The 12,582-nt window shown below is 41.8% G+C and overlaps 1 protein-coding gene across 4 annotated transcripts; it reads right to left on the minus strand.

Moving 5' to 3' along the window:
* Nucleotides 1-282: 282 nt before the first annotated feature.
* Nucleotides 283-6,858, minus strand: dusp14 (dual specificity phosphatase 14). Of its 4 annotated transcripts, none has more exons than XM_020051329.2 (4): nt 6,841-6,858; nt 6,371-6,457; nt 2,871-2,939; nt 283-2,118 (listed from the first exon to the last, which is right to left on the minus strand). In XM_020051329.2, the coding sequence occupies exons 3-4, from the start codon at nt 2,878-2,880 to the stop codon at nt 1,484-1,486; spliced, it is 645 nt and encodes a 214-aa protein (XP_019906888.2). In that variant the 5' UTR covers nt 2,881-2,939; nt 6,371-6,457; nt 6,841-6,858; the 3' UTR covers nt 283-1,483. The 4 variants fall into 4 exon arrangements, with proteins under 4 accessions (XP_019906888.2, XP_019906881.2, XP_010892968.2 ...); XM_020051322.2 differs by lacking the exon at nt 6,841-6,858 and adding an exon at nt 6,652-6,776; XM_010894666.3 differs by lacking the exon at nt 6,841-6,858 and having other exon boundaries at nt 283-2,217; nt 6,371-6,638.
* Nucleotides 6,859-12,582: the final 5,724 nt, after the last annotated feature.

Raw genomic sequence — 12,582 nt, forward strand, 5'->3', positions numbered from 1 at the left:
ATGGCTACTTCCTCGAATCATTTCAAACTGGTTTCTTGAACATGACAATGAGTTCACTGTACTGAAATGGCCCCCACAGTTACCAGATCTCAACCTAATAGAGCATCTTTGGGATGTGGTGGAACGGGAGCTTCGTGCCCTGGATGTGCATCCCACACATCACCATCAACTGCAAGATGCTATCCTATCAATATGGGCCAACATTTCTAAAGAATGCTTTCAGCACCTTGTTGAATCAATGCCACATAGAATTAAGGCAGTTCTGAAGGCGAAAGGGGGTCAAACACATTATTAGTATGGTGTTCCTAATAATCCTTTAGGTGAGTGTATATCACAGGTGTTTTTTTAATTAATTTTAACAGTTCTAATTGCATTAGTAACCAGTTCATGATCGCAATAAAGAAACTCAACATTGTGTTATTGCCAGTGTACTGTGTAATGGCTAAGGGTTGTATCAATGCAGTTCACATTGCATTGTGCCTAAGAACAGCCCTTAGCCATTCTCTAGTGCCTTATAGCTTAAATTTGCCAAGGGTATGACAACAGTTCTTGTGTACTGCCATAATCACATTAGAAGTTTATAGTAGCAATAAGGTACTTCATGGGTTATTGGTATATGACCGATACAGAATGGCAAAGTGCTGTATCCTGTCAATTGACGTGGTGTAGTGCTTCAGAACAGTCCTTAGCTGCGGTGCATTGGTATTTTACCACATCCCTCAGGCCCCTCAGAAATATTTAGTTATTTTACAGCTGCACAATCATCCCTCAATAATAAGGGATTTTACATTAGAAATTAAGCCTCAGAATTCTTTAAATGTGTGTAAACTAACACTTTACTTGTGCACCATATCTTTACATTTTATTGATTTTAAGAGCCTCATTAATGTTAAAAAAAATTATTCTGTGCAGTTAAGAATTTTAAATGCTACCATAAATGAAGATCAGAACAGCTGCTTGGTTCTCACATTTAAGACAACAGCAATACTGCCACAATACCATCACATGACACTACATCGGGAAAGGACTTCAGTGAGTCACACCGCTGCCTGTCAGAATTGCTGAGTCTCAAGCACCGCCTACACCTGCCCAGAATGCTCCAGTTCTGTTGAGTCAGGGGGAGTTGAGCCAGCAGACATTCAGGAGCGTCGCAGCCCCGTTCAGTCTTCGTTGGTTGTGGTTCGGTCACCCCTTTGGTCCTGAGGACTCTGAACTAGGCTTGGATGCGGTGCAGTGTAGCATCACTCCAGTATCCAGTCTGCAGTATACTGACTACTTCGACTCCATCCCAAGGCACCAGCATTTATTAATTAAACGTCACAAAGACATTCACACGCACCGTCTGCATTCTGCATCTCTGGCTGGGGGAACATGCATGAACTGGCCTCCATGGAGAACTGGAGGGGAAAAGAGTCTGCCATCCACCCTGCTCACTCCCCTCAGAGTCTCCGGGCCTCCCCCATAGCGAGGGCCCAGCCATCCTCTAAAGGCCCCAGTAGGGTGCCAGGTTCCTGCGCTCCCGCTCATAGACGTCAGGTATCACGCCGTAGGGCGTCTGGACCATTTTCACAGAGTTTCTGCCGAAGAGCTTCCTCTCGTAGTCGATGAGCTGACGCCAGAAGCCCCCGTTGGGGCGGATGACGGGCCGCCGGGCCTTGACCCAGGCGTGGGCCTCGGCCAGGGACACGCGGTGATACTTCATCAGGTAGGCCAGGCACAGGGAGGCTGAGCGGCTCACCCCGGCGGCACAGTGCACCAACACGGCCCCCCGCTTCCTCCCCACACTGTGGATCTTATCGGCTATACTGTCGAAGTACAGGGAGAGGGGCGAGTGGGGCATGTCTGCCAGGGGGACCTTCACATACTCCACGTTGGGCCAGTTGAAGTTGGGCAATTCTATGGTGGCGTTGACCACGCAGGTGATGCCCTTGGACAGCAGCAGGCTGCGGTTAGACGCCACGTTGCCGCGGCTCAGGAAGAGGGTGGGGGTGATCTGGGCGATGCCCCCAAGCAGACTGCTGCTCTCCTGAAGCAGCCTGGGCACAGCTGTAGGCACCATCGAACTGCGGTGGTGGTGGAAAAAGCTGCCTTGACTGCGGGAACCCATTGGAGAATAGTCTAGAAGAGGAGAGATACTTAGAGAGCAGGAAGGATCGCGAGGTCTTCAGAAGCCTGAGGACATGTTGTAACAGCAGACCCAGACAGCCGGAGATTTACCTGAAACAAAGGGACACAACATTCCAATCTTACAGCAAATATAAAAAAAATGTAATTGCATTTGAATTTTTGCTTTATTTGGTTGGTAATGAGCATTCTCAAATGGCAAAAAAAAACAAACAAGCGTTGCCATTAAAGCCATTTGCAATGACAGACTAATGTATTGGGATCTTTAGGATGACATCGTGACAGAACAGTTCTGTTTCTGGTAAAGGCCAGAAGAGAGATGGGTGGGTGGCTCACAAATGTAACAAAATGTAATTATACGGGCTGAGGGACTTCCTGTAACAGGGCACCCAGTGGTCTGGTAAGCAAACTGTCCGTTGACCTCTACTGCCTCATATTCCTGCCTCCCCGTCTCCCCCTAGTCTTCCTCTCCCTGCACCATATGGACACGAGGCCCCTGGAGGCAGACACACCTCCATTTACTCCACAGCTGAAAATAGTGCACATTGCTTCAGTCTCAGATGGTTATAATCCTACAGCTATCTGCATTTATACTGATGTCACTTTTCGGAAGAAAGCACAGAGCTTAAGGCAGCAACATAAAAATCCTTTCTGGCCTCAGCCTCTGCAAAAGTCTGGTTAACAAACCACATAGATCAATTCAAACATTAGATATGAATTAAACGCTCCGTCTGTGCTGAAAATACCTGTCAACATGGTTATTCCCTTGGTTTCCTTCTCCACCTCAACGTGGCTGTTCCCTAAAGCTCAGTTTTCTGACACACACACACACACACACACACACACACACACCCACATCAGAATTCCACTTACCACAGTGCATGTTCTGTTTCTAGGACCCTGAGTTGTTCTCTACTGTGTATCTGAACTATTTCAGAGCTAAGACAAGCTAGCACTAATTCAGACTTTCACTATCAGAGAGCGCTTTTATTGAGACAAGTAAAGCCAAAGGCATTTGATCATCTATTTAATTATTTTTTGACGTAGTGAAGTGATCCAGCAAATGCAAGTAAAATCAAAATAGGAGACAGGCTTCTATAGTTCAATACCAAGCTCGTAATGTTTGCAGGACCACATTGGGGCCAAAAGTGTGATAGCATTATTGAATGCTTGTCCTGGCTGGGTCTTAGGCATAGTTTGGTTTCCATGATCTGATGAGTAATTGTTTTATACCTACGCTCAATTTTGCATTTTTATGAAAACAATTCCAAAAAAAGAGGGGCATCAGTTCTACAGTTAGCCCATACAAAGAAATGGATTGTATTGCAGATGCACCTCATTTTTTCCCCTAAATATTAAAACCATCAATAACTAAATTTGAGAATTTATTGTATACAGTGTTATTGTTTTTCAAATATCAATTAAGGAAAATGGTTGTGCTATGCCTCCAAAACATTAACTGTGGCTAAAACTCAACTAGGACAAAATCAAAAGACTAAAATCTTTTGGTGAGGTTGCCAGGTTTCTAAAAACATTGATCAGTATTATTACAAGGGGTACTTTTTGTATTATTATGTTTTTCCCCCTGCTCATTTCAAATAAAGTTAATAACCTTTGTGTGGTCAAATCAACTTTGCATTGCATAACAAGGATATCCTTCTGATATAGTGCATAGCAGAGGAATGCAATTGTCCCTGTCGGCTAAGGCTGCTTACCCATAAATAAAAGGATGTCCCAGTTTGAAAACGTTATCCCCCTGCCTGGATACACGGCCGGCTATGCAATTCCACCCGGACGCCTTATTCCCAAGCTGCCAATCACTCGTCTTCACTTTGCCTTTTTACACAAATTGTTGCCATGGAACATACTAAGGTGCAGCTGACTTCACAGCCTTCCTCACTGTTGCCATTGGTGAGGAACAACAAATCCCTGCAGTAGCAGCAACAAGAGTTTCAAAATGACTTGAATTACTAATCTAAACATGAGATGAGGTGGAATGCACACCGTACCCACAGGAACAGCCTTGACATTCACCCTGGACATCTGTGAAGTCTGAAGTGAGGACAAACACAAGGTTCGCCTGCTGCAGTGACCTGGTGACCGCAGCTAGACAGTACACGATTGCCAAAAGAGCAGGGTGTAGGAGGAAATGAAAGGACTGGAGCAAAGCACAAACTCCCAGCCAGGCTCTTCCTAAGTGCTGATGTGCCCTGGCACTGGCTTTGCCAGCATTTACTCCATCCACATGGCTATTTATAACTGGCCTGAGTTGAGCAGGAAAGACGATGATGCAGAGTTGAGAAGAGCAGAGTAGATGTAGGGTAGAAGGTTATGCAGAGGTTGTCACTCGGATTAACCTATAGTCTTGTTGGCAGAGAGATATCTCTGCTGTGTTCTCTCTCTGGCTCTATTCACCAGAATAAAAAAGGGAGATGGATGGAGCTGATAGAGACACATTCACAAGCCCCATTTACAAGTGGTAACCCCTTCCACCATGTTAACACATCGGTCCATTTGCCTTTTAGGCACATCAAGCACAAATGTAAGGCCTGCCACGTTGTTGGTGGTTGGCTCTATCAGACATGGCGAAAATACATTCTACATCTGCTTAGAGAACTAGTCACCCATCAGTAAGTATGCATATCAGGGCGAGTCAACACCAGGGCCATCAGAGATTTTCGGATGCACATCTCTGCTCTCACTCTGTGCATGGGAAGATTCATGTGGTCCAGTTCCACCTCCAGTAGCACAAATGGAGAACTTGAGCCATATTGCAGAGAAATCAGAGACTCCTAAAGTGGCCCTACTCCCACACAAAATGGGGACCTTCGAAACCAGATCTGATTTAGACAAGTGCGGCTAGCTTATTAGCCCATCACACCCAGGAGACGGATATAGTTGAAAACGGTAAACATTTCAGAATTAGCATGTGTCCTGCCTGCCTGGATTGAAAATGGATGTAGGCAGCAATGTGCCAGTCTCGGCATTCTACCAGACTATCATGGGGGTTGTGATTTATTTTTGTTTAAATATTTAAATACACTGTACACATTTGGGAAATGGCGTTGTAAATGTTCAGACCTAAACCCATTTGGGGTGTTGTGGGAGGATCTGTAAATAGCAGTCCAGGTTCAATAACGCACAAATGTTGCTGAGTTAAAGAAACTGCATGGAAAAATGCTCCTAAATTAAACGTTTGCTTGCAGTCTTTGCAATTAAAATTGGCACAACAAGCTAACCAATGTCTGTGAAAGCTGCCATGTTACATTTCTAGAAAGGAAGTGAACCCTTGGGGGTTCCTTTCAATCTTTTACACAGATTTTAGCAGAGACAGCTTAAGTGCTTAGATAACATATGAAGGAAAATATAATTAGGCATAATGATTACAGCTTTAGATTGCTGAAAAAAGCATTCTCCTACTTCAGAAGGATGTGCAGCCACATCTCCATCCCACCCACCCATCCATCCATCCATCCATCCATCCATCCATCCTCCTAATGCACTTTGTGCCTCCTCCAAAATAATAGGTTCCCTGGGTGGGACGAAGCGGGTGAGTGAGTGTAGTACTGTTGCCAATTAACTATTTTATATGTCTTTTTGTAGTATTACCTGGGATGATTAGTGCATGTTGTATTACCTGTAGGACTGTGAATGTGTAGCACTCAACATAGGATGTATGATTTTGTACAGTATAAAAACAGGTTGAATAGGTGAAAATGTTGTACAATTGTGAGAATAATACACAGTATAATGACACTAGGAGATAGATAACGTTTGAATTAATGGGAGTTAGTTCTGTTGAGTATTCCCTTGCTTTTCCCTCTGATAGTGGCAAACTCAATGTTACTGAATGATTATTGTATTCAAATGAATCCTATCTTTATGTGGCGTATCAGCATAGGGTCGTGTGTATGACGTGTTGAACATAATTCCAGGAGACTATAGTAAATCTAGAACTTGTGATTTATTGGATGCCTTTTTGCCTTATAAATCAATCTCTAGAACGGTTTATTTGATTCTCGTAAACTAGCTTAACAGAGTTAGACAACAGGTTTTCCTCTCTTGTCTAGACTAATGGCATTTTCATCTGTCACAGTAGCATACCAAGCTTCCCTGCCTTCTATAAGATATTGCAAAAGAAAAATAAACACATTAGGCATTACATTGTGAGTTACGTAAATTACCCGCACTAAAATAAGGCAACATATTTGTTTAGTGGGCTAAATAAAGGAGAAAACCAACTTACCAAACCACTTTACTTTGCCAGAGGATTTTCCAAGCGTGTATCTCGCACCACTTCAAGCATGCGGTTGCAGATCTGATGAGTCAAACTCTGAACATCAGGTAAAGAAGATAAATCACACAAACGTAGTTTTGTACGAATACAATATTAATGAGTAAGTACGTAACAATATCACTAAAATGTCAGAGGCAGTAGAGAGAACTCCGTGCATGAAGGGGCTTCAAACTGCTTTTCCAACGCTCACGCAGCAACTGTGTAGCTAAGGAAAATATTCAGTAACCTACGCGAGTAGATTGAAGCGCCTCCCCTCTGAACAACGCAATATGAGTCAATATCAGATAAAGAGAGATGCTACACATTTACCACACTGAAATAAATGTTTGGATTGTTGTGGGAATAATTTGTAAAAGTGTTTCTTTTCTATCGTTAAATAGATCAGAAATATGTTAATTGATGGGGTGAAAATGTCTCACTTAGCTAAATAATCTTGTTCGATAAAGGGACAGTTCGAAATGTACGGGGGCGCTCACTCCTGTATAACGTTACAAACGCCGGCTGCAGGCAATGATCTGCCAGGGTGAATGTTCAACAGTGTGTATACAATCATAAAAAATATACGCAACAAATATTTTGGTCAAGACCACAAACCAAGCATAACTGCCTACCAATAAGAAGGTAAGGTAACATATGTGCTTTCCTACATTACTATGTATTTCATTCATATTTTGGTTGATATACAAATTGCCAGTAATGCTTGACACTTATAATGTAGAATAATTATTATTAAAAGGGATATCACTAATTTAGCTGTAGTTTGCTGAACTGTTGCCAGTATTGCATAAGAAACATACAACCGCTGTCAAAATAATTTATTTTCAAAATTTCCCAATATAGCAAACATACAAAAACATGTTTCTCTTAAGAGACATTTTAAGCCAACCTTTCTTTCACCAGCTTACTACATAGGTAGGCCTACTATATGTTAATAATATCTGTGAACACATTGATGGAGAATGAAAAGCTAACGGAAATGTATTCGCCATTGTTTGCTAACAAAAAGTGAATTGATTGAACTCAACTCAATCAATCAAATTTATTTATAAAGCCCTTTTTACAACAGCAGTTGTCACAAAGTGCTTTCCAGAGACACCAGGCCTTAAACCCCAAGGAGTAAACAACAGTAGTGTTGAATTAAAGTGGCTAGGAAAAACTCCCTAAGAAGGACGAATTTTAGGAAGAAACCTAGAGAGGACCCAGGCTCAGAGGGGTGACCAGTCCTCTTCTGGCTGTGCCGGGTGAACTCAAGCCCCTGAACTCATTTGGGAAGGAGAAGCGTTCACAGCTAGTAGTAGTAGGCCAGATGTGAGTAGGCTACGATGCATATATGCAGTATAGACAGAAGGGCTAGACAGTAGAAAGGGATGTTGCAGCCTTTATTTAAACTCGCTCTCAGTTTTAATGTGCTTCATGGTCAAAACAATAAACAAGCCCAAATAAGCATGTACATGTTGGAAACAAGCCCAAGAAAAACAGCAACCAATAACAGACAATAATTACAAGTGATTTTCTGAAAAAGAAGCCCAAAGTCGCAATAAGCAGACATGGCAACCCAACGTTAGGCTTGAGTGATTCATAAAACTGCAAGGGGCAAGCATACAGAACTTGACTTTCTGAACCAAGACACTATATTAAAGCCATAAAATAATGTTATAAGTAAACTAAGACAGCCCACACCTGTTATGTCCCACAGAAAGCCGATGAAGCCGGGTGTGCAGAACCTAGGAAAGTATGTGGGCAATATTTGAATCAAGCACCAACTACCAAGATCTTGTTGGGAAATATTTACACGTTGTAGCATGTTTTTCTTAGGAAACACTGACTCTGAATTGATTATGCAATAACTTATTTCACCTTCGATCACACTTAAAAAATAAATGAATAAAGGTTTGTCAAAGGCTAACATCTGAAAACATTTTTCACTATGTAACATCTACATTTGTGGGCGCTCCCAAATGGCAACCTAATGTTTCACATATATGCATCTGATGGGCTACCTGGCATCCCATCTACAGTATGATGCTAGGGTTTGTTGCTTGTCAGAACAGCTAGCAGTGGCAACTATGTCGCAGGATCACGTTTCTGTAAAGCTACTGTTTACACAGTCCACACTACATTATAGATGCCATTATCAGGGACACTGATAACCAAGTCTCCCAAGTGCCATCCTGTCTCACATATAGTACACTACTTTTGAAAGTAGTCAATAGAGTGCCTGGAGGAATAAGCAGTGGGGATACAAACCCGGAATCAGAGTTGTTTCCAAAAATGGTGACTTATTTACTATGCATAATATTTTTTGACCAAGTCTTATAAGGGTGCAATTTGGACCCTGTGCAAAAGTAGTGCATGTATAGATTAGGGTAGGCCTACATTTTGGGATTGAAAAGCTTGTGTCACTGTTCCACTATCTAAAATATATTTCAATGTTATATTGGAAAGGAGAGTGTCAGTGTTTATCAAAGAGTCGTATGGAAAATGCGTGAGGAGTGGAGCATATTGTGATAGCGTAGTAAAATAGTACTGTCTACAAAAGAGATAAAAACCAACTGAAGAAAAAAAAAAAAGCGGGAGAGAGACTGGGTATGCATCCCTAATGGCACATTAGTGCACTATACGGGGAATAGGGTATCATTTATGAAACAGACGGAGCTGTACAAAGGGGAGAGTATGTGCCAGCGCTGAAGCCTGTAGGGAGAGGGACTCGATTGAGATGGAAATGTCAGATGACTCACAGGCATTCCAGTGAGATGATGAGGTGGTTTAGTTAGGATGGTTCTTAAGCTTCCTGCGATAGATCTGAAAAAATTCATATGTAAGCCCATTACTGTCATAAAATACATTGTTGATATAAGATAAGCGCTGCAAAATAAACTAAAATAATATATTTTTTGTTGGACAAGCTGCTTTTCTGTTTGACAATTTGTTTTCTGCATAATAGCAGTGAAGGCACAGTCTAGGAAAAAACATCAAGGGATTTCATTTTTCCTGGACTGGGCTTCATCTGTGTACTTGAAGTTGTCCCTTTATCATCATATAAATGATCTATGGGAGCCCCATCTTAAACACCAGTCCATATGGTACCTTCCAAAAGGAAAAATAAGGCCAAAGACTTAAATGAGTTTGAACTTGTCTTAAGGAAGTCTTCATGGTCAGAAATAATGTGCAATATAACAAATCTGGACCTCACTGACCAGAGATGTAGGAGATGCAAAGCTATGTCGGTTTGCTTATTCAACCAACTGAAAGGAAATCTCTCTCTTTTTACAGAATAACACTGTGATCCAATCCTGGTCAAAATCGATACATAAGGGAATGTGTCAGTGGGTAAGAGAGGAGAATAAAACTGTTTTGTATACCAAGATAATTGTCTTTTAGCAATCACACCTTTTAGTAAACATCTGAGTTTTTCTCTTTTACAAAGTCAATATGTTGACTGTAGGATAATATGTTGATCGTTTTGTTCCCTGTTGCTCAGGTGAGCAAGGAGGATGCAAGAAAATGCCACAACTTATAGCAGATTTCTGAGTGAGGAAGCAAAGCTTTAAGCGCAGACAAATATACCTGACCAACCATTGGAGTGTCAAACATTTCATTAACAAATACACATTAATGACTACACTGGTTCTTAGAAATGGTTCTTGGAGTATCCCTTACTTTGAAACTGTGAGGCAACCCCTTTAATTACGAAGCACTATTTATTCCTGTTAGTCAAAGAACCATATGAAAAACTTACCTTCAAAAATCTATCCTGAAAGGTTCTTCAAATGGTTCTTTGAGGAACCACAATTTATTTTTTTGAAGAAACCTTTTATTGGATTGTTCTTAGAAGAACGTATAGTCGTTTTCCCAGTTTCAATGTGAAGAACCTCTAAAGACTAGAATAACCTTTTCTTTTTGGTGTACTAGCGGACATATACTGTAACTGCTGGACAACAATCCAGTATGTTATCATTATCTTGTCAGAGGAGCCCATAAGAACCTTGAATTACATTATTCAATCAAGAACATTAAAACAAATTATGTAATTCAGGAAAAACGTCTGACGTAATAGCTAACCTATTTCAGTGTCCCAGTGAGAGGGAGCTAATGCGGAAATAGAAGTGTTGCACCAGAAATGTTGACTGGCCAGAGAAAGGAGACTGGCTTTAAGTGTGGGGGTCAGCCAGGGAGCTTCAGTTGTTTAGGCAGGCATGTCTAGATAGTATGGCATATTTCCGCCAAATTATATATTTTTGATACAGTACAGTCTTTATAGTGGAATAAAAGGCTTATGTAATGACAGCTTAGTAGGAATAAATTGAGGCTGTGGTAATTATGATCAATGAGAAAGTAAACAAAATTTTGCAATCTGTTTCAACCTAGTCTTACCCTAACATAGCCACGATACCAACCTAAAGAGACACTTCTAGATTTACTGTCATTCAGTTTCAGGGCTGCCACTGACCCATTCTCCCTTTGGCAGGGAGGTGGTAATACTAGGACAAGGCATATGGTGGAACGAGTTTTGTGGTCCGTGATGGAATGGAGATGTGCTGGACCTGTGTTTGAGGTCTAAATTAAGGCTTGGATGCCACTGATCCCTCAGGCACCCCTTTGCCTGCATCGTTCCAGCTGTGAATGGAGTAAATAGACCACAGTTCGTAAGTGTTTGCTGTGGCAACTTGCAAGCAGAAGAGGCTGGGCTCAGCATGGTGTCTCCCTGTCAATGGGATTTGGAATACGCCCACATCAAACAACACATTTAGCTGCTGCTAGCTATTGCCCTTTAACATAAAAAAAGATTGCATTCAGAATTCAGTATAAATGTGGTATGATGCAACTACTGCATCCATAATAACCATTTCTTTTCATGCATTCATTTTGTAGTGTAACTACAGTAACTGCAGTTAAACTGCAATACTCTGAAGTTCTTTCTGCAATTACTGTTTAAAATATCAACACTGACTGCAATTACTGCACTTTGACTGCAATTTCAAAACTGTGGAAATTTGGTATATGAGGGTAACCATGAGGGAACTGTAAGGCCAGATATTTAAAAGGCTCAAAAGGAAGCGGTTGAACACTTTTCTGGACAAATCTGGTCGAGTAAACATTTACTGAATAGCTTATAAAAACACTCTCCCACACTGTCAATGTTGGTCCTCATATGACTAGGATCTGACTAACAGAGAATAATGATGTCATTTGGGAGTAAATATCTGCAATAAGCATGCTCCATCAATTGAAAAATGCTGTTTTATTGTGTTAAATAGAAAATAGAACGCAGCTGCTTGCGCTTCGGCTTTTGTTCATTACCGTGACTCAGTGAGGAGCAGCACGTACAGCGATGGGTGGAGAGGAGCGTGGAGGAGAGAGGGGAGTAGAAGGGTCTGAGTGCTACAGCAGACTCCCATTTCTGAGCTCTGCTCTGGTTAGTCACGACTAGCAACAGGATGAGAAAAGAAAGAGTGTGCATCCGTGTATGTGCGCAAGTCTGAGGCTGGCTGGTGGACACAGCTCACATAGCCCCTCCTTCCCCCAGCAGATCTTCTTTTCAGACTTCAGTTCTAGAATGCCTGAGACCAGGTTGCCAAGGGAACCCAGCATGTTGACAATGGCAGATGAGTTCATCTCTTTGTTAATCGCTACCTAGCAATAATGTCTGATAGGGGGCCGGCGAAAAGGGAGGTTGTCGCTTCAACTGGAGCCGTGACAGGTGTCTCCCAAAAGGCTCCCTGTTCCCTATAGAGGAATGCTATAATGAAAAAAGGACCCTCTAAGTCTTTGTCAGAAGCAGTGTGCTATATCCTGTACATAATAAGGTACCATTTGGTAGACATGGACCCCACTGACCAGAGATATGGGAGACATAAGCTAACTCTGGTTGCATATTCAACCCACGGGATGGTAAAATCTATCTTTTTAACAAATAGCACAGCAATTGTGAAGATCAATATAGAAGAACACAAGGGAGGACAATATTTCCATTTCTCCATGTAAAATGGGTCTTTCGGTTCAACACTGACAGCTGCCCAGAAAGAGAACGGACTGGCACATGAGCCTCTGCAATGAGCAACAACAACAAAACCTTCTGTCCTGTGCATGATCACTGCAGTGAATTGACTTCACAGTCAATGGTTCACAGATTGTATGGTTTACTGCATACAATCTGTGAG

Source organism: Esox lucius, chromosome 1 (genome assembly GCF_011004845.1).
Source record: "Esox lucius isolate fEsoLuc1 chromosome 1, fEsoLuc1.pri, whole genome shotgun sequence".
NCBI lineage: Eukaryota > Metazoa > Chordata > Actinopteri > Esociformes > Esocidae > Esox > Esox lucius.